At 35.8% G+C, this 20,579-nt stretch overlaps 1 protein-coding gene across 2 annotated transcripts in view; it reads left to right on the top strand.

The window, feature by feature from the left end:
* ACBD6 (acyl-CoA binding domain containing 6) overlaps positions 1–20,579 on the top strand; it is a 180,937-nt gene that overhangs the window by 8,934 nt on the left and 151,424 nt on the right. For both annotated transcript variants that reach the window (XM_070591731.1, XM_070591732.1), the window contains one exon: positions 606–702. In XM_070591731.1, coding sequence (XP_070447832.1) covers positions 606–702 — 97 coding nt within the window. The remainder of the gene's footprint in view (positions 1–605; positions 703–20,579) is intronic.

The raw sequence follows: 20,579 nt of genomic DNA, 5'->3' as shown, positions 1-20,579 counted from the left end.
TTCTTACTCGTTAGTATTCTTCTCTCTGCTCTCACCACTCCACCCTCACTTTTGAACTCCCTCCCTGAGGACTCAGGATCCATTACTAACAGCTTGTAGATGAGATAGCAGAAGGGGAAGGTGTGTTTCTTACATCCTAAATAAGACATTTGAAGTGTTTTCCCAGGGAATATTGTTCTGTGTGATGGTTGATTTCCATATTACCAAAATGCCATGAGCACAGTTAATTCGTAAGATGGGAACTGCTTTTCTTGGTCTGTTCTCAACCACGCTGAAAGTTGGGTTTTGGGGAGTTATAAAATCTTAGATAATACTGTGAGTTCATTGTCTTCCCAAATTCAACAGATATGTAATATATATGTTATTAAAATTTCATGAGGGTGGGTGATTAGGAAAAAAAGTCTAAAAAAGCTCCTTTGGTGAGACGATAAGGACTTTATTGCTGTAGACCAACATAGATGTAAAAAAAGAGGGCTACTCGTCCAAGACTTATTATATCTGTATCCCCACACCCTTAAAATGTGTATGTCAGGTTTTTTTAGTCATACAAAGAAATATGCTGTTTGTAGTTAATGATAGGTCATTTTGGGTATTCTGTTCTATAGGGAAGCCTGGAAAGCCCTTGGCGATTCGAGCCCCAGCCAAGCGATGCAGGAGTATATCGCAGCGGTTAAGAAATTAGATCCAGGGTGGAATCCTCAGGTAAGACTCAATGATTGTAAAGAATACTTTCCAAAAACGTATCATCTTTCTCTCAAATAAATGTTTAAAACTCAGCTTAGGCTTAAGTAAGATTCTTCAAGTTATATTTTCTCAAATCAAAAGATTATAAAGTTATTGCAGTATTTATCTTTCTAAAAATATGATTGCTTAAATACTGACATAACCAGCTACGGATCCTGAGAACTTCTCTGAATTGTAGAGAATGTTTAAATAAAAGCATAATAATTTTCATCATGAAAAAACTATTTTAGAATTCAAAAGAGTTTAACGTGAGAGCATCATTATCTTGAGAAATGGTAGGTTTCTTTTGGATTTTTCTTTATGAGCACCTTCTGTGCAAACACAAAATGCTTATTGATGGGGTAAAATATGAACAAGACATGCTTTTTGCCCTAATGTAGTTTAAAGTATATCAGAGAAGATAAACCATACCAAAATATAGTAGGATAAAACAATAATAACACAAGTCTAGGGCATCCAGTGGAAGGAGAGATTACTTTGGATTTTGGGGTCATTGGATATTATTCACTTAACGTACCCTCTTTTTCTAGTATGCTTATTGGAGAACATCTGGAAAGAGTTTAATAAAGGCAGGGTTGCTATTTTATTTGAAAAGTTTTTAAAAAACTTGTTGACAGGTGTTTCAGTGAGATAACAGGCTGCTTTGGTACCATGTCAAAAATGAAAGTTGCTGGGGCCAGACTGGTGGCGCAGCGGTTAAATTCACACGTTCCGCTTCTCGGCGGCCCAGGGTTCACCGGTTTGGATCCTGGGTACGGACATGGCATTGCTTGGCACACCATGCTGTGGTAGGCGTCCCACATATAAAGTAGAGGAAGATGGGCACGGATGTTAGCTCAGGGCCAGGCTTTCTTAGCAAAAAAGAGGAGGACTGGCAGTAGTTAGCTCAGGGCTAATCTTCCTCAAAAAAATATTTAAGCCAAATGTTTCAGTGTGAATGAATTCAACAATTTTTTTTTTTAAGATTTTATTTTTTTCCTTTTCCTCCCCAAAGCCCCCCAATACACAGTTGTATATTCTTTGTTGTGGGTCCTTCCAGTTGTGGCATGTGGGACGCTGCCTCAGCGTGGTTTGATGAGCAGTGCCAGGTCCACGCCCAGGACTCGAACCAACGAAACACTGGGCCGCCTGCTGCGGAGCGCGCAAACTTGACCACTCGGCCACGGGGCCAGCCCCAGAATTCAACAATTTTTAATGGTTTTTTTGTAATAGTTAAATTAGTTCATAGGTACGTATTTATTACAGTATGAAAGAATTTTGTTCCATCAATCATGGAATCTTAAAATGTCAGAGTTGTAAGGAAACTTAAAGGTTATATATTTCTGACGTATAAAGTATGTCTTAATTATGCGTACAAAGAGAGAGAGAGACCCAACTTAGGACATCTTTAATGATATGACTGTCTTTTGGAAGTCATTGAAACATTTCCTGATGTTTTTGGTGTGCATAAGTATTCATTCTCAGAAAGATTCTATTTTGTTAATATCTTTTATAAAACATCGTTTGCATACAAATATATATCATAAATATCTCAAGGACTTAAAATCTGAAATTCAGTGGTCAAAACAGGTGCCCCTCTGAACTGAACTCAGCCTGAACACCTATGGTGCAAGGTTTAAAAAATAAAACAGAACTTGAATTTGAATGCCTGTAGGGGAGTACTCCCTCTCCAGATCCAGTCACGGTGGTCTCAGGTCTTCCCTGTTGATTTACACCTGACCGTTTCCGCTACCTGGCCTATGTAGGCATTCGAGTTTATGACTTCTGATACATGACAGAATTTATGATTTCTTGCCTTCAATACCTTAATTACTAAATAAAATTCTATTAACTGTGACTCTGCAAATTGCAGAGTCCATGCGTTAGGTAGTTCTTCTTTATGGAAATCCAAACAGGCATTAAGGATGCTTTAAAAAAATATCTAAATCTCACCTATTGAACGTAAACTTGAGTAAATTAAACAGAACCAAAGGCACTTTCAAATCAAGATCATTCTTTAATACATTGTTCTAAAAATATTTTAACATCATAATCTAGTTGTAAAGAGGAATTTTATGTTTCATTTACATTTTAATTTTTAGTTTAAACACTGAGCTGGTCCCCTTTGACTCATAGCTTTTTTTCCCCTTGTTTTTACTGGTATGGGGCAGGTCATAACCTCAATCTCAAGAGATTTGGTATTCAGTTCATTATCTTTTAGGTTAAAGAATCATTTTCTTTGATATTTGTTTCTATGTGCTGAATGTGTAAGCTCTTTACACGTTTTATTCTGTGAAATCTTCATAAGAATCTTAAGAATTAGAAGCTATTATTGGCTGCATTTTAAAAATGAGAAAATTCAGGCATAGAGAGGTTTAGTACCTGCCTAAGATTAGGCAGCTAATAAATGATGGTCCTGGAATCTGGACCTGTCCTTATGAGTCCAGAGCCCCACTCTAACCACTCTGCTATCTGTTCTATAGCTGACATTTTAGATATATATCCATAGTCCATATTAAAATATATTATTATATATATAACATGTAAACTTATATGTATGTATATGTATTAAAAATTCAAGTAAAGGTGGTGACTTTTTAAATCAAACCTTGAGGTATAAAATGAACAATGCTTTAAAATGCAACCCTTTGACTGTATTTGCTGTCATGTTTCATCTTATTTCAAGAATGTTTTGTTCAGTGTCTAATATAAACAAGGCAATTCTTTTGCCTTTACTTATTTTGTTATTTTGGGTGAGGTGGAGGGTGAGTTTTTATTTTAGTATAATTTATTTTTATTATTTTTTTCTTCTGAAGAAGATTCGCCCTGAGCTAACATCTCTGCCAGTCTTCCTCTATTTTGTATGTGGGTCACTGCCACAGCATGGCTGCCAACAAGTAGTGTAAGTCCTCGCCTGGGAATCAAACCCAGGTGGCTGAAGCAGAGCGTGCTGAACTTAACCACTAGGCCATGGGGCTGGCCCCTATTTTTATTTTTTTTTTGACAAATAAGAATTGTATATATTTAAGGTGTACAACGTGATGTTTTGATATTTGATATATGTATACATTGTGGCATGATTATCACAAACCATTCAACTATCCATCCCTTCCCATTGTTACCATGTTTTTGTTTTTTGTGGTGAGAACATCTGGGATCTACTCTCTTAGCAAATTTCAAGTACACAATACATTATTATTCACTAATATATTCTGATAGGATTTTTTAAGTTTCAAGAGTAGTACAGGAATTTCTGGATGGCCTTTATCTAGATACACCAGTTTACATTTGCTTTAGCATTCTCTACACACACACACACATATAAACAAATATAAAAATAAATTTTTTCTGAGCCATTTTAGGTAAGTTGGAGACATGTTCCTTTACCACTAAATACTTCAATACTTCTTAAGAAGTAAGGCTCTTTTCTTATATAATTACACCGTAATTATCAAAAATGGGAATTTTTTTTTTGGTGTCATGAATTCTTTTGAAATTCTTTTTTAGAACCCCTCAAAGGGGCTCAGAGTCCCTGCGGGGCATTATATATATATTTATTTTTTTTAATAAAAACTGTATATATTTAAGGTGTACATCATGATGATTCGATATACATATACATAATAAGATGATTACTATAGTCAGGCTCATTAATATATCATCTCCTTACATAGTTACCACTTTTTTTGTGGTTAGAGCACCTGATATTTACTCTCTCAGCATATTTCCAGTATTGAATACAGTATTATTAATTGTAGTCACCATACCTGTATGTTAGATCTCTGGATTTATTCATCCTACGTAACTGTAACTTGGTACCCCTTGACCGACATCTCCACATCCCACCACCAGTGCTTGGTAAATTTCATCCTACTCTCTGTTTCTATGAGTTTGACTTTTTAATTTTTTAGATTCCATATGTAAGTGAGGTAATGTAATATTTGTCTTTCTCTGTCTGCCTTCTTTCATTTAGCATAATATCTTCTAGGTTCATCCATATTGTCACAAATAGCAGGATTTCCTTCTTTCTCATGGCTGAATAATATTCTGTTGTATATATATACCACATATTATTTATCTATTCATCTATAGATGGACACAGGTTTCCATATGTTGGCTGTTGTGAATAATGCTGTAATGAACATGGGAGTGCAGAAATCTCTTCGAGGTTCTGATTTCATTTCCTTTAGATGTATACCCAGAAGTGGGATTGCTGGATCATATGAGAGTTCTACTTTTAATATTCTGAGGAACCTCCATACTGTTTCCCATAATGGCTGTATCGATTTTCGTTCTACCAACAGTGTACAATGATTCTCTTTTCTCAAAATCAGGAATATTAACATTGAGTGAATATTATTGTCAAATCCATAGTCCATATTCAAATTTATCACTTATCTAAAAAATGTCCTTCGTAGTTATTTTTTAAAGTTCTGATCCGTCATCCAATCCTGGATCATGAACTGCATTTAGTTGTCATGTCTCTTTAGTCTCCTTTAATCTGGAACAGTTCCTCAGCCTTTCTATTTCTTTCTTCACCATGATATTTTTGAAGAATATAGGCCAATTATTTTGTAGAACATCCTTCAGTGTGAGTTTGTCTGATGTTTCCTTATAATTAGATTCAGATTGTACATTTTTAGGAGGAGTATCACAGAACTGTATCCTTCTCAGTGTATTATATCAGGAGATACATGATGTCTCTTTGTCCCAGTATTGGTTAACTTTGATCACTTGCTTAAGGTGGTGTCTGCCAGATTTCTCTACTGTAAAATTCTTATTTTTCTCTTTGTAGTTAATGAGCAATTTGTGGGGAGATACTTTGAGACTATGTAAATATCCTTTTCCTAATCAGATTTCACCCACTAGTTTTACCACCTATTAATGATTTTCTAACTCTATCATTTCTTCTATATTTATTATTTGTCATTCCACTGTAAAGATAGGCTTTCTCTTCTCCCTCATTTATTTATTTATTCATTGTCAACAACTGTGAAAGGTCTAGGATTGTACCCTACTTGCAGGCTAATAAGTTGATCTGTTACTGTTTCTTAGATGCTGGCAGAAGTACAAGACTCCTGGGTCTGAGCCAAAGGACTTTATTATTCATGGCATGGCAAACTGCATGAGTTTCATTTGATTTGCATCAGTTTCTCATGTCCCCCAAGTCCCAGAGGGATGATGCAGGTGGGCCTAGATGGATTCCTGCATATGCAGTGGGGTGTGCTATAGGGAAGGAGCATTGAGCTTTTGGGACTAACCACTTTTATAGCAGGTGGAAGCAAGCCTGCTCTTTGTCAGGGGTTGGGAAGACATTACCTCATCCTGAAGGTGGCTTGCTGCACACACAACCCTGAGAAATGGCCCAGGTAAAGAGTGGTCAGAGCCGGGCGTACTGAATAAAAAGGGTAAGGATCCTCAGAGCTTACAGTGGACTGCTTCTCCCAGCATTGATGTATTTATATCAGTATATACTCACGGGTTTCTATTTTATTCAATGGGTTATAATCCATTATATCATTATTTTTTATTTGGCCATTGGGAGCCCCTTTAAGATAGCTCCTGTGTCCTTTTGACATGTCCCCATCATTCTTTGAGCATTTTCTTACTTTCTGGGACAAGATGTTTCAGGCTGTATTAGTTTCCTAGGGTTGTCATAGCAAAGTACCACAAACCGGTGCTTTGTAGTTTAAAACAATAGAAATGTACTCTCTCACAGTGCTGGAGGCTAGAGATCTGAAATCAAGGTGTCAGCAGAGCCAAGCTCTCTTTGAAGGCTCTGGAGAAGAATCCTTCCCTGCCTCTGCCAGCTTCTGGCAGCATAACTCCATGTCTCTGTCTTCACATGGCCTTCTTCCCTGTGTCTCTGGATCCGAATCTCCCTCTCCTTCCTCTTAGATAGACACCCGTCATTGGATTTAGGGCCCACCTGAAACCTCTTCTTAACGTTTTTCCCCCAGCTTTATTGAGATGTAATTGACATATAGCATTGTATAAGTTTGTGTACAACCTGTTGATTTGATTTGATACATTTATATATTGCAAAATGATTACCAGCATTAGTTAACACATTTATCACATCATATAATTATTGTTTCTTTTTTGTGGTGAGAGCATTTAAAATCTACTCTTTTAGCAACTTTTTTTTCTTCTAAAGACTGGCATCTGAGCTAACATCTGTTGCCAATCTTTTTTTTTTTTTGCTGCTTCACCCCAAAGCCCCCCAGTACGTAGTTGTACATTCTAGTTGTAGGTCCTTCTGTTTGTGCGATGTAGGATGCTGCCTCAGCTTGGCTTGATGAGCGGTGCTAGGTCAGCACCCAGGATCCAAACCTGTGAAACCCTGGGCCTCCAAAGCAGAGCACGCGAATTTAACCACTCAGCCAGGGGGCTGGCCCTCTTAGCAACTTTCCAGTATCTAATACCATATTAATAACTACAACTACCATGCTGTACATTAGATCCCCAGAACTTATTCATCTTATAACTGGAAGTTTGTATGCTTTGACTGTTTTCCTTCCCCACCCCCCCCCCCACCCCACTCCTCAAGCCCCTGGTAAGCACCAGTCTGCTATCTAGAGTTTGGCTTGTTTAGATTCCACATGTAAGTGATATATAGTATTTGTCTTTCTCTATCTGACTTGTTTTACTTAGCGTAATGCCGTCGAGGTCCTTTCATGTTGTTGTAAATGGCAAGATTTCCTTCTTTCTCATGGCTGAATAACATTCCATTGTATATGTGTACCATGTCTTCTTTATCCATTCATTTGTTGACAGACTCTTAGGTTGTTTCCATATCTTGGCTATTGTGAATAATGCTCCAATGCTGTGTAGCTCTCTCTTCAAAATTGTGTTTTCATTTCCCTTTGGATATAAACCCAGAAGTGGGATTGCTGGATCATATGGGAGTTTTATTTTTAGTTTTTGATGAATATATTAACAGTTCTAGAAGAAGACATTTTCCAAAATAAAGTTTTAGATGTTTTCCCATAATTCCTAGCTAATACTTGATATTTTCTATGGCCCTTTTGAGAAGATTCTTGTTTCAAAGTGCATAGTGTGATGACTACTATTTCTTTTGGGTCCTCTGTAAAGAGTTTTGAGTACTAATAGCAGAATGATTTCATTTGAGCTTATTTGGTATCTGTTGGCCCTACGCATTAGGGAAAAAAAGCACATTAATGATCTCTGTACATCTCACTTAAAAGACTAATGTCATGTGTTTTAAATATATAATCAAGGTTTTATCCTAATTTGTGATAGATTACTGTTTCATGTTGAGCCAAATATAAAATGAGATGTTTTGTACTTTTTTTGGACATCTGTTAGAGTATTATTGATATTCATTCAACTCATTAATTGTGCACAAGCTATAGCTCTAGGGGCTGGGACACAGCAGAGAGCGCAGGAGAACCATCCCTGCTCTCAGGGAGCTGACCATCTGGCAGGCATAAGTCATAAAACAAAGAAGTAAATATAGGGCATTAGAGGGTGACTGTTGCTATGGAAAGAAAGCAGGGGATAAGAATAGGGTGTATAGGACCTGGGGTTACAATTTTAAATAAGATGGTCAAGGAAGGCTCACTGAGAACGTGACACTGAGCATCGATTTGAAGGAGTGAAAGAGTGAGTCATGCGGTTATCTAGGGAAGAGTATCCTGTATAGAAGGAACAGCCAGTGTGAGTCCCCAAGGCAGCATCATGCCTGGCGTGCTCTGGAAACTGTGAGGAGGACTGAGTGGGTCTGTGGGAATGTGGGGCAGAGAAATAGGAAATGAGATAGGGTGGGGCACATGGAATAGTCTGTTATAAGGATTATGGCTTTTGCTCTGAATGAGAAGGGAAGTATTCTCTTCGATTGTAAACTTGTAAAAAGAGATAGGTATTCTTTTACATTGTCTAATAATATTTTAATGAAAGTAATACAGGCGTATGGAAATAAAAATGCAGACAGTATGGAAAGAGTGTGAAATAAAACTCCATGAAGTTCCCTGCCTCATACATCATACTCATTCAGTTCTATTTCCTAGAAGTATCTATCCCCCTGTGATGTTTCTGTAGTTCTGCATTGCTGCCTCTGTAACACTAAACTCTAAATTCTTTCTTTAGAAAAGTGTTCTCTGTAAACTGAGCACTTACTTGTCTGACATATAGATGAAGGTTAGTCTGTATGGTTCCTGCAGTTTCACTTGTCTGCCCTGTACCTCCATTTCTTCTCACACCTGGTAAAACCTCTTGTGACCACCAGAGGGAGCAAAGGTCATTATAAATAAGATAGGATTTTATTCTCAGGAATTTCTAGGGCTTTCTCTGTGTTTCAATAGTATTGTTAATACCTTGGTTCTCATTGACTGTCTAGTCTCTTGCCGTTTTTTTTTGATTCTTTAGATCTTTAAAACTTTTGTTTACTTGGAATCTTATTAGTAACTGTTTCTCTTCACCTTACTGGTCTGATGACTCTTGAACCAGCATCCATTGTATTATATTTGTGTGATGTCCCTGAAGGTAAATAGCATAGCTGGGGGAGCTGACATTCTGCTCTCTTTTGTTCTGATAGCCAAATAGTGGTTATCAAGCTGTCCAGTAGCCATCTAGCCTTTCGCAAAACTTGCCTATTATCTGTGGTTTTTTATAGTGTCATGTCCTTATCTTTTACCTATAAAATTTCATTGAACATCAGAGTACATAAATTTCTTAAATATAGTGTACTTACCTATAAAGGTAGTCATCACTTTTGAAATTTATATTTAAAAAAATAATTAGGCAGATGTGTGGCTTTTTGCTGAGGAAAATGCGTGCTGAGCTAACATCTGTGCCTATCTTCCTCCATTTTGTATGTGGGTCACCACCACAGCGTGGCCACTGATGAGTGGCGTAGGTCCATGCCTGGGAACCAAACCCTAGCTGAAGCGGAGCACACTGACCTTAACCATTAGGCCTCAGGGCCGGCCCCCAGATATGTTTATTTTTGCCAAAACTTTATCTTCTTTGATTTTTTCCCTCATCATTCATATTTAATTTTTGTCGACTATCAGGCATTGGTATTGAATTGGGTTTCTTTTCTCTAGCTGCCTTATGCTAGAGAATGATTGTTACCTTTTCTCATGTATTAAAACTCTCGTCTCAGAGAGAACTGCATCTAACCTTTATACTTGATAGTCTGCATCTGTCCCAGAGGCTCCTCAAAGCTGAGGACCATGTTGGGTTCATCTTTTCATCCCAACCATACTGCCTGCGATGTTTAGCACAGAACAATGCCTTAGAAGGTACCTACCAGGCTGTCCTTAGGTTATTCTGATTTCCTTCTCAAGTAACTAATTCTTTTATGTTTCTCTCTGAGTATGTATTTCCAGCCCACTTCTGGCTCCTCTCTTGTTTCTTCAAGATTCAGGGCATAACTTATGTTCAGTGTTAGGGGATTACTTTATTTATTTCAGCTGGCATTTTTAGAGCATGAAATATGCAGGATGCTATTTTAATTCCTGAACAAACTACCCTAAAAATTAGGAGAAAACTCAGCATTTATGGGTAAGGACTAACAATGTCGCTGAAGAGATTAAAACATACACACATGGGGAAAGTGAATTTTGAATTAAGATTTGAATGTGGCAGAGGCCACTTTTAACGTGATAGGAGTATCATAAAGCACAGAGTCTGCATGAGTAAATACTGTTTTGCCCAAGGATTCAGCCTATGTTGATGTTTCTCCCTACTATTGTTGCATTTTTAACTAAAGCCTATGCTGATTCTAAATTTATTTTTTAGCCCTGACCTTTTCTGTGATCTTCATCGGGGCTCAGGGTTTTTAGACCAGGGTCGCAAAATAGATTTTAAAAAGGTGAAATGCCTGCAGAGGCCAGGCCATTAACATAAGTGAATGAAGTGGGTTGGAATTTACGCATAGTCGTAGGGATTGTGGCTTACAGGGAAGTGCATGCCCTATTTAAACAGGGCATTTGGACCTTAGCTGCAGCTGGTTATTGCTGAGTGCCCAGTATGGCCAGATCGGATATGGACTGTAGGTTTTTATGTGAAATCTCGTGATTTTTAAATGAGGCTTTTAAAAAAAAAGTTCAACACAATATGAGCCAAATCAAACACATCTACGAGCTGGATTCAACTTGAGGGGCTCTACTTTTTTGATGTTGTTTTTGGTTCATGTGTCGAAATATTTGCTGAGCATTTCTGCTTTAGTGTTGCAGTGGCCCTTCAGACTCAAAAGTCCAAGATAGAACTCGTCAGCTCTTTATCCTCCTCACCTGCCCTCACGTGTGTTCCTGTTTTATTCCCTATCTTATTTAATGGCACTGCTGTATACCTAGTTTATTCAAGTGAGAAACAATTAAATTACCTTCTAAATATTTTGCATCCATCACTTTCTTTCCATCCGTACTACCTTTCTCTCAGTACACCATCACCTCTTGACTAGGCTGTTGCAAAGCTCCTTTGTGTTCTCCTTATTTTGAGTTTGGTCCCACTCAGTTCTGTCCTTCACATTGCTTCTAAAATGGCTTATCTGAAATACGTATCTGACCATGTTTTGCCAGTTTAAAAGTGATTCCCTTTTACAAATTTAGGCTAAATTAGTATGTTCTACATGTTCCACCGTAATCTGGTTCATATCCATACTTCAAACTCCCCTCCTTCCCCTCCTCCACCTTCAAGTTGCAGTGCTATCAGACTGCTTATATTTCCTTAGGGTATCATTTCACCATCCTGGCTATGCATCAGAATCCCATGTAGGGAGCTTTGAAAATAGAAATGCTCAAGCTTCATCCCAGATTTACTTAAAACTTCCTGGGGTAAGGTCCTGGCTTCTTTTTTTGTTGTTTTTATGGCCCACATGTTATTTTGAAGCACGGATGTCAGTATCTACTGCCTTACTTCTTGCTGTTTCACAGCTTCTGATCTAGTTAAGTTGATTTCTCTGTCTGGAAAACCCTCTCTCTTTACTAGATTAATTTATGCTCATCCTTGAAGACTAAGTTGAGGATATTTTCACCTCTAGGAATCGTCCCTGTTCCTTGAACCATACTGATACTGAGATGGGCAAAGTGCCTGTTCTCTGTGGTCCGTGCTTTCATCGTACTTGCCCTTTGAATTGAAGTTATCTGTCTCTTCCATTACACTGTAAACTTTTCCAGAATTAAGATTATAGCTTATCCATATTTATATTCCCTGCACCAGCACAATATCTGAAACAGAAGATGATCAATAACGTTGAACTGATCTAGCAGTTGTCTTGTGTTGGTGCAGGGGGAGGGTTGATGAAGAGTTTGAGTCCATATATTCAAAAATACAGTTTGGCTAGATTACCCTAATACCTGAGTGTGCTATACTTCTGCTTGTTTTTGCTTTATATAGCTTTCCCAATTATAATAGTGCCAAGTTAAAAGAAAATCAGGTTAAAACCTTGTATAGATTGAATTCTGAATTCACTCTCTTTGTTCCTTTTTTATATGGGTTGTGTCCATGTTTTCTTAGATATGTTCTCTCTGGATTAATTGGGTTGGATTAATTAAGTTAAATACTGTATTCTTTATGTAGAATTAACTTTATGAAACTAATGCCATATTTAACTGCAAATTGAGTTTTAGGTGAGCCAGAAGGAGAGGAGAGACTTTAAAGGAGGTTGAAGAATATTTGAAATAGGCATTTCTCTAGGATAAACTTATTTTTGAAAAGAGAACTGTATAAAGCAGAAGAATTTTGCTTCAAGAACAAGGCAGAAAAATTCAAAATTCCTTGGCTGGATTATATCGTTATGATTTAGGTAAATCGAATTGTCTTTTAATTCAGTGGACTATAGAGGGCAGTGTTTCACAGTTTAAAGTTACTATGATTTTTCGTGAAGATAAATACACTTACGTTGTGCTTATTTTGTATTTATGTTTCCCTTATAGAGACACATCACAATAGCTGCAAGGTTAGAAATTTAAAATTTTTAGCTGCGTTTAATAAATCAAAATATAATATTTTAATGAAAGATAAGGTATACTTTCAGTAAAAAACATTATCTTTACATCCAAAAGTGTTGTATCCATGTAATAATAGATGAGAACTAAAATGAGAAAAGATTCATATAAGTTCAGTTCATATAAGTCCAATTCATGTAAGTTAAGAAAAATGAGCAACATAAATTTGATTTGGTAATCTAAATTTATTAGAGAATTTGGAGAAAATTTATCCCATGTAACTAAAATTTTCTTTTATAAAAGAATTCTTAAAACTTTCTTATTTATGTGATAGAAGAGGATATATTTCTTTGTAAGTAAAGCAATTACACATTTGAGTAGACTAATTGAATTATGACATGAAAGCCATGGCAGAAGAAATCATCTAGGAATAGTTCCTTTTGGAATGGGTTATTTCAGATTTATTTTAACAACAAAAAAAAATGACTTGAGTATTAATTAGGAATTAGTAATTGAAACTGCATTTTATCTAGTTCCAAAATTATAAAGAGATTATTTTTTCTACTGAAAAACCATTTGTTCTAATACCAGAGCTCTAATAACATGTTTTGTTGTTAGGAGCAAAGATTGAATGTATTTTGGGTCAAATTTATTAGCCTCCATATGCAGCTAATTTCGATACAAAAAAGCGTGGTGTATTAGTAAAAACGTAAAATGGTCTACCTTACTGACTTTGTTAAGGGCTGCACAGTATTTAGAAAATATGGTTTTCCTAATGCTCATGTGTGTGTGTTTGCCAGTTTAATCCAGTGGTTTCTATTTGTGGTTAAAAATGTGTAATGTTTTGGTTAGCTTCAGAGGGGAATTGACAGATAGATATTCATCTGATATATTCATTGGGTATTTTCACATTCCTTCCACATGTTTACTTGTCTTGAGTTTTCTCCTGTTATATTTGGTAGTTGAAGAAAGGAAGCAGTATGTGTGTATATATATACCTGTAAATGTGTATGCAAAAACTTTGAGTGACAACTTCATTCTTTATTAAAAAAATAATTTAGTATAACTTAAACAAGACTTATGATTGCTTTCAGGACTCACATTCCATCTTTAAATAATGATGTCATAGTTTTGTATCAGAAATCTCGTGTAAAATTACTCTGGGATAAACTTAAAGTGTTTCCTTGGTGTTGGTGGCCTTAGGCTGTCTTGGAGCCGGGTTCCGATTTTAGTATATGACGGTCTGAGTTCTGACGTTTCTTCTAGCAGGCCCTAGATAGAGTAAATGAGTGTTGTTGTGGTCCAGTTTCCACTTTCTCCTTAGGTCAAATGTTTGATATATTTGAAAAAAATTTTAGTGGAACTCCTAGTAATCTTTAATTTTAAATTAAGTAAAAAGAAAATATACTTGGGGAAGATGTTTGTTTTTTTAAGTGCCCCACCTACTCTTTTAAACATATAATTAGGTTTTATCATAGCATTTTTTTCATCATATAGTAGTTATAACACTGGGCCATTTTAAGTGTAGGGCCTGAAAATCTGTTAATTTAGATTTGAAATCCAGTAATGGAAGATAATTTTTTATTCCCTATTTATTTTAAAAATACAGTTGTAGAAAAGTCAGTAAAATTATATATCAGAAACTTAATGAATGTATTATTTCTATTCTAATATGTTCTATACTCAAAAAGTGTATATATATATTTTTTATAATATAGTTTGTTGTCTAGTTCTGGTTTTGTATGATTTCTTTTTTTTTTTTTTTTGAGGAAGATTAGCTCTGAGCTAATATACACTGCCAATCTTCCTCTTTTTGGTGAGTAAGACTGGCTGTGAGCTAACATCCGTGCCCATCTTCCTCTACTTTATATGTGGGACACCTACTACAGCATGGCTTACCAAGTGGTGCCATGTTGGCACCTGGGATCCAAACCGGCGAAACCCTGGGCCACCGAAGTGGAGCGTGTGAACCCAACCACTCGGCCACAGGGCCAGCCTCACATTTTTATAACTTTTTAAAGATAAATATACACCAAGTTTATTTCAGGATGGCTTTATAGGTTTGTACTCTTCCTTGACAACGTAGTGTTATTTCTTCTTGTATTTCTTACTGGATATGAGTGAATATTAACAGAAACATTAATAAATTGGAAATTGTAAAATAGTAGGAAAATAGTCTTTCTGTTTATTCTTTATTCTGAAACCAAAGTCTCCGTAATGTTGTCGGTAAGAATTTAGTCTTTGGAAGTATGTAGAAATATTACTTTTATATTTAGATTTACAGTGAAGAGAAATCTCAGCATGGAATGAATCTTCTAATTTCAGAATTTTATCTTTAGTATGTATGAGAACAGCTGTTGATGCATATATAAACAGATCGCAATATAGACATTAATTTTTTAATGCAGGTATAAAATTATTTTTTATAGAAATATTTTAATCAAGTGAAACCAGAACTTCTGTTTTGGTGGTGATAGTTTGTTAATTTGTTATGTGTGTGTATGTTTAAATCTCCTTCATACTACCTGCTATTGTTTAATGTTTAACATCAATAATTATAGCAAAGGGAATTCAGTGTTACTAAGAAACTAGACACATTAAAACCTAAAAAATAGCAAAGTTGTGTCTACATATGGCATTAACATTGCATCCCAGATAATCCTGTCTCTATTGCTTACTTGAAAAAAAATGCTTGGACAATTTATTATATCTCCTTTTTAAAAGCTTTTTAATTCTTAACATTTTGGGATATTAAAATTTTGTATTATAAGCCTAAATGGTAAGTTTTAAAGTTGATTTCCCTTCCTGTCTCCCCAAATTTGGATCATGTGCAAGTTTTCTAGATTGGGAGATTGAATGTTTAAAATGTCTAATATTTGTACAATAGCTGACTTTTTATCACTGTTTTAATCTTTGTAGTCTTTCTACATGTTCCTTTTTATAGTCCATGGAGCATTTCTCTTCTGTATGTTTTATTGCATGGAATTATTCTATATTCTTGTTCATTACTCTAGGACTGTACCAGATTTCTATGCTTGCAAGAGCTATAGTCTTTGTTTTCTTTTCAGATCTATTTGTGTTGTAAAACTAGGGGTGACTATGTTAATTTGTCCTTTGAGATTCAGTTCAGCTAAGATTTATTGAGCTTTTTCAGCCTGCATTAGTTAGCATAAACTAATGCTGTAATCCCGCTGAAATCTTATAGTAATAATGATTAATTATGTGTCATCTTCTGAAATTTGTAAAGAATTGACATACTTTGGAATGTCATTTTCCCAGTAAACTCAAGATACCAAGTCACTTAGTTTTTACCTCCTTCCTGTAGCATTTCTGCTGATCAATGTAAAATCATAAATCATCCAGTTCAGTCACTTTCTCATTGGAGTACGACTTAAAAAAACTGAATTAGAAGATTTTATGATTTTTTACAATTATTGGTGACATATATACCCTTGTGTTAGTGCTGTCTTCCAAGGAAATTTAAATTGGGGATGTGTCCCTTTAGATCACGGCTAACCCTAACCTCCTTTGGCTTTATCCAGAGTTTGCAGGGTTGCCTGGTGGGGTGCTTGAGCTGAGTCTGCCTTAAGTCATGATGCTGTCATCTTCTGATGCAATGAGTCGTTCTTTTCTATCAGTGAAGTGTGTAGCATTCTTTCATAGTCTAGCTTTTTGCCAGGTGTCACCTAACCATAGAAATCAACTCTGAATGATGAAGTAATGAAGAGTTAACATATTTAGTACCCAAATGACCCCAGTCGAGAATATGTTAACTGAAAGGAAGGGTTTGTTTGACACTGTAGTTGGAACCCCTCAGATCAGGCCTTGCCCTATCTATATATAAGTTATTAAAATTTCAGCACATCAGAAATAATATCATTAAATGCATAAATTTAGTAATTAGAGATATAAACTTTTTGTGTGTTTACAAGTGTGTGTGCCTGTGCGTGCATGCACGTGTGCGAGAAAGGTTTTTTGAGGAAACACATTGGTATCAACCTCTGCTGAGGCTGAAAACCATGAATCTTGAATAATTTGCTCTACCAACCACACTTGTTTTCTGTTTGGTCATTTTTATGCTTAGATAAAATCTACAGCCTTTTTATTACCTTATGCCTATTGGAAAAGAGTGAAGTGTCAATTATCTCCTTCCTTCCAAGATGACAGATTAATTTTCAATTATTTGTATCATTTAGGAATCAGAAAATATCAACTGCAAAACGAACAGGGCAACCATTCTTAAGTCCCAAATTTCTTTTTAAGTTGTTTTTGTAGGTTAATGTAAAAAGCTCTGAAATTTTGGAAAACTTAGGATATATTTCTATTCAAATAATGCTTTTAGGGAGTGGGTTTATTTTAACAAGAAGTTGAACAGGTAAGTATTTTAACCCATCTCCATGCAATGACATTTAGTTTTAAATGCCATTTCAATCATGTGCTTTAAAAATCAATTCAATTAACTTTACCTATTCTTTTAAAGTATATTTTATAGAGAGCACAAGCAAAGTGGCCTCTTACTGCCTGGATATGATAAGATGTTGTGGTTGTAGTATTGGTTTGTATGAAATAGTAAAAACTGTGCTGTTGTCTTTTCTAGGCCTTTTTTTTTCTTTTTTTTAGTTTCTGTATACTGGAGTTCCTCGTCAGCTGTGTAAATATAGAATCATGGGAGGCTTGAGATCATCTAGGTATTGAAATGTTGTAATATATACCCTAGTTTAGTGTGTGCTCTTTTACAGATAACCCTCATTTCATGCAGAGTCCTGTATTTAAATAACTCCTATCATTGCTATTCTAAGTAGTGCTTTTGCAGTCAAACATCTGAAAGGTGATTGACTTTTTTCCCATAGCTCCATAATTTATAAGAAAACATAAAATGGAAAGACTAGAGCAAGATGATTTGGTGCATGGTTATAATCTTAATATCAGTACAGAGGGTAAAGACTAAGTCTGTTCAGAATAGACTGGTTAACTGATCAACTTGAATTTCATATAACAATTCCTTTTCATTGTTTAGTTTGTTTTTTGCATTTAATTTGTAGGTGTTGGGTGTCTTTGATTTTATGTCTTTTGAGAAATTTATGATCGGGTACTTTATTTATGACCTTGTAGTCTCAGCTTAGCCAATTGATTGAAATACAATATAGGGAAATTTAGTATGTATTTTTTAAAAGCTTGAATTGGGAAAATGAACCAACAGTGTTAATGTGGAGTTTTTTTGGAGCAAGGTAAAAAAGGGAATGGCAAGTTAATTTGTTTATATGTCTATTGATCTTTTATTGTTAAAAATATTATTTATAATATGTGACATGATTTGCTTTTGGAGATTTGTAGCGTATTGTCGTGTTTTAAAGTTGTTGAAGAAAGATTATAATTCACTGAGATTATGTATGTAGAAAAGAGTTTATAAACTATGGAGTGTAATGCAAATATAAATTATTTTTATTATTCCAACCATAATATCTAACAGAGGCAAGAATTTTATTAATATGCTACCAAAAAATAAATAGGATGCAATGTTAGTGCTGCTGGGGATATTAGTGAGTGATAACATAGCACATGGTAGGCTGTATTGAATAAATGACTAGGTTGAAATTATAGAGGAATTATTCAGAGGGAAAAGTTAATACATTTCCTTTTTGTGGCTGCACTATAGCAAACCTTGAATCATACAGGACTGATTTAGTTAAGTCTATGTCATATTCCTTTAATTTAGAGTTGGAAAATACAGTTTTTCCCCATATGTATCAAATCTGTCAGCTGCGTGAATTAGATTTTGTTAACCAAGTTGAAAATAAATACATTCATTTTTTAAAAATATTACAAAGGCTTGGATTTAAAATACTGTCTGAATACTACATTGTTTTCAGTCTCGCTAGAGAGGAGCCATCTTCTGGAGGCTGTGCAGTTTTATTCACATCACAGTGCGTGTGAAGTAAGACTTCCAGCTATTTGACACAATTTCTAATTTGAGACCCAAAATATCACTAACTTTACAGCTTTACAGTCAAAAGCTCTCATGTGTTTGTTGGTCTTTCAATGTTCAGAGTGTGGCAAAGATGAAAAGGGGGAGAGAGTGGGTTGATGGATTGACCCTTGGGTGCAATAAAGAAATCAAATCAAAAAAACAATCAGGGTAATTCTTGAAAGGAAAAAGGAGCATAAGAGGAAAAAGAGATGTTATCGCAAATTTGGGTCTGAATTTCTTGGTGCCTGTCCTTGTATGGAACAGGTTCTGTATTGACGATAGTTATCTTATGATCAAAGCCCTACAGTGATAAAAGAAAATTTGAACTGGACACTGGCAGTGAAGCTTGATTGGCTTAGGGACGGAGACGATGGCAAGCAGAGGTCTTTGTTCTGACTGACACTGAAGCATTCTGGCCAGATTTCGAGGATCTCTGGAAACTGGATGGAAATGCAAACTTTATTCTTATGTGCTGAAGTTTCCCTGACCATGTGAAATGTAATTGTGGAAAATGGGATAAGGAAATTGTCATGTTCTTTCCTTGTCCTCTTCTGTTATAGCTGTGGACAGAATAACCGGCAATGATTTTATGGTACTGTATTTAAGCTAACTGATAACCTTAAGTATCTGATTTATGGGTAACCTCAAGTAACTTTAGGAAATAGGGCAGAACTGAGAGTAACAGAATCCTGTAGTTTAATTATAGGCTCCTAATGGAAGGATGAGAAATTATACCTGAAGTTTATAAGAATAAGCCATTCCCAGAAGAAATGCAAATGCCAGTAAATAGTCAAAGATGTTCGATCTCACTAATAATCAAGAAATACAAGATAAGAGAGTGTATACTACTTTTCATCTGATGGATTGAATTAGAAGTCTTGTTGGCAGAGGACAAGGAAGTCAGCTCAGGCATGCTCTTTTAGGGAGGTGTAAATTGGCAGCAATCTTCTAGGAGACAAGGTCTTCGCCTCCTAAAACCACCTGCCGCTTAGCTTCCTTTGCTGTGAGGACCAGCCTGATCAGGACCTCCTACCTGACCAGACTTATGGAAGCTTTCACTCCTGCTCCTTCCAGGCTTAGGTGATGGGGCAGGGTGTATGTGGCACAAGCTGTATCCCCAGCAGCTGTTTGGAGGGGTTAGGTGGCAAGCCCAGAAGTTCAGGGGTCAAACGTTGACTGAGGAGAGGCAGGAGATGGGAAGGAACTGGCAGTTAAGAGACTTTTCCTTTCTTGCCCGTTCTGAGACACGGTGGTCCAGTTAAAATGGACGGCAGGTTTCTTGGTATTTGAGGGTTACCTCCTTTATGCTGATTCTTGTGCTAAGTTATCACTGGTATTCTCTATGTAGATGTTTGGCTTTCTGTTTTCAATAGTAAAAACTAAATAGTCTTGCTTATAACTACTAGAAAATAAAAATAAATGACTTAGAAGCAGCAAGTTTTCTGGACCAGTTAGAAAGTATTTCTTAAGCTTTTGATATCCATGGTCTGTTATTTTTTTGCATAGGCAAACGACTAAGTAAAGGTCAGTTTTAATGAAGATTCATCATAATTGTTTTAATAATAAATTATTTTTATTTAAAATTTAAATATACTCAGTAATAAATCATTAATTTCTTTCTCCAGCAAGTCAAGAAAACCAGCAAGTGTTGGGAGTGTGTCGGGCTCTTGTTGAGTAAGCTTTATAATCAAACTGCCAGACCACCTACAGATTGCTTGATAGATTGCTGGTGACCACCAAAAGCCTATGAACTTGAAAATTTTTATTTAGGATATTTAAAATACTGTCTATATTAATCCAGATTAGGTAGTAGAACTATTTTCTATGGCTAGACTTAGATAAAAGGATATTTAGGATAATTAGTTTTATCTACTTGGTATTTTTGTTACTGTACAAATATGATGATGCCTCATCTTTGAAATGTTTGAAAATGGTTAAATGTAAGGACATGGTCATTCACTTGTATTATTTAT

This window comes from Equus przewalskii, chromosome 23 (genome assembly GCF_037783145.1).
Source record: "Equus przewalskii isolate Varuska chromosome 23, EquPr2, whole genome shotgun sequence".
Classification (NCBI taxonomy): domain Eukaryota; kingdom Metazoa; phylum Chordata; class Mammalia; order Perissodactyla; family Equidae; genus Equus; species Equus przewalskii.
This window is presented reverse-complemented; position numbering and strand designations above follow the sequence as displayed.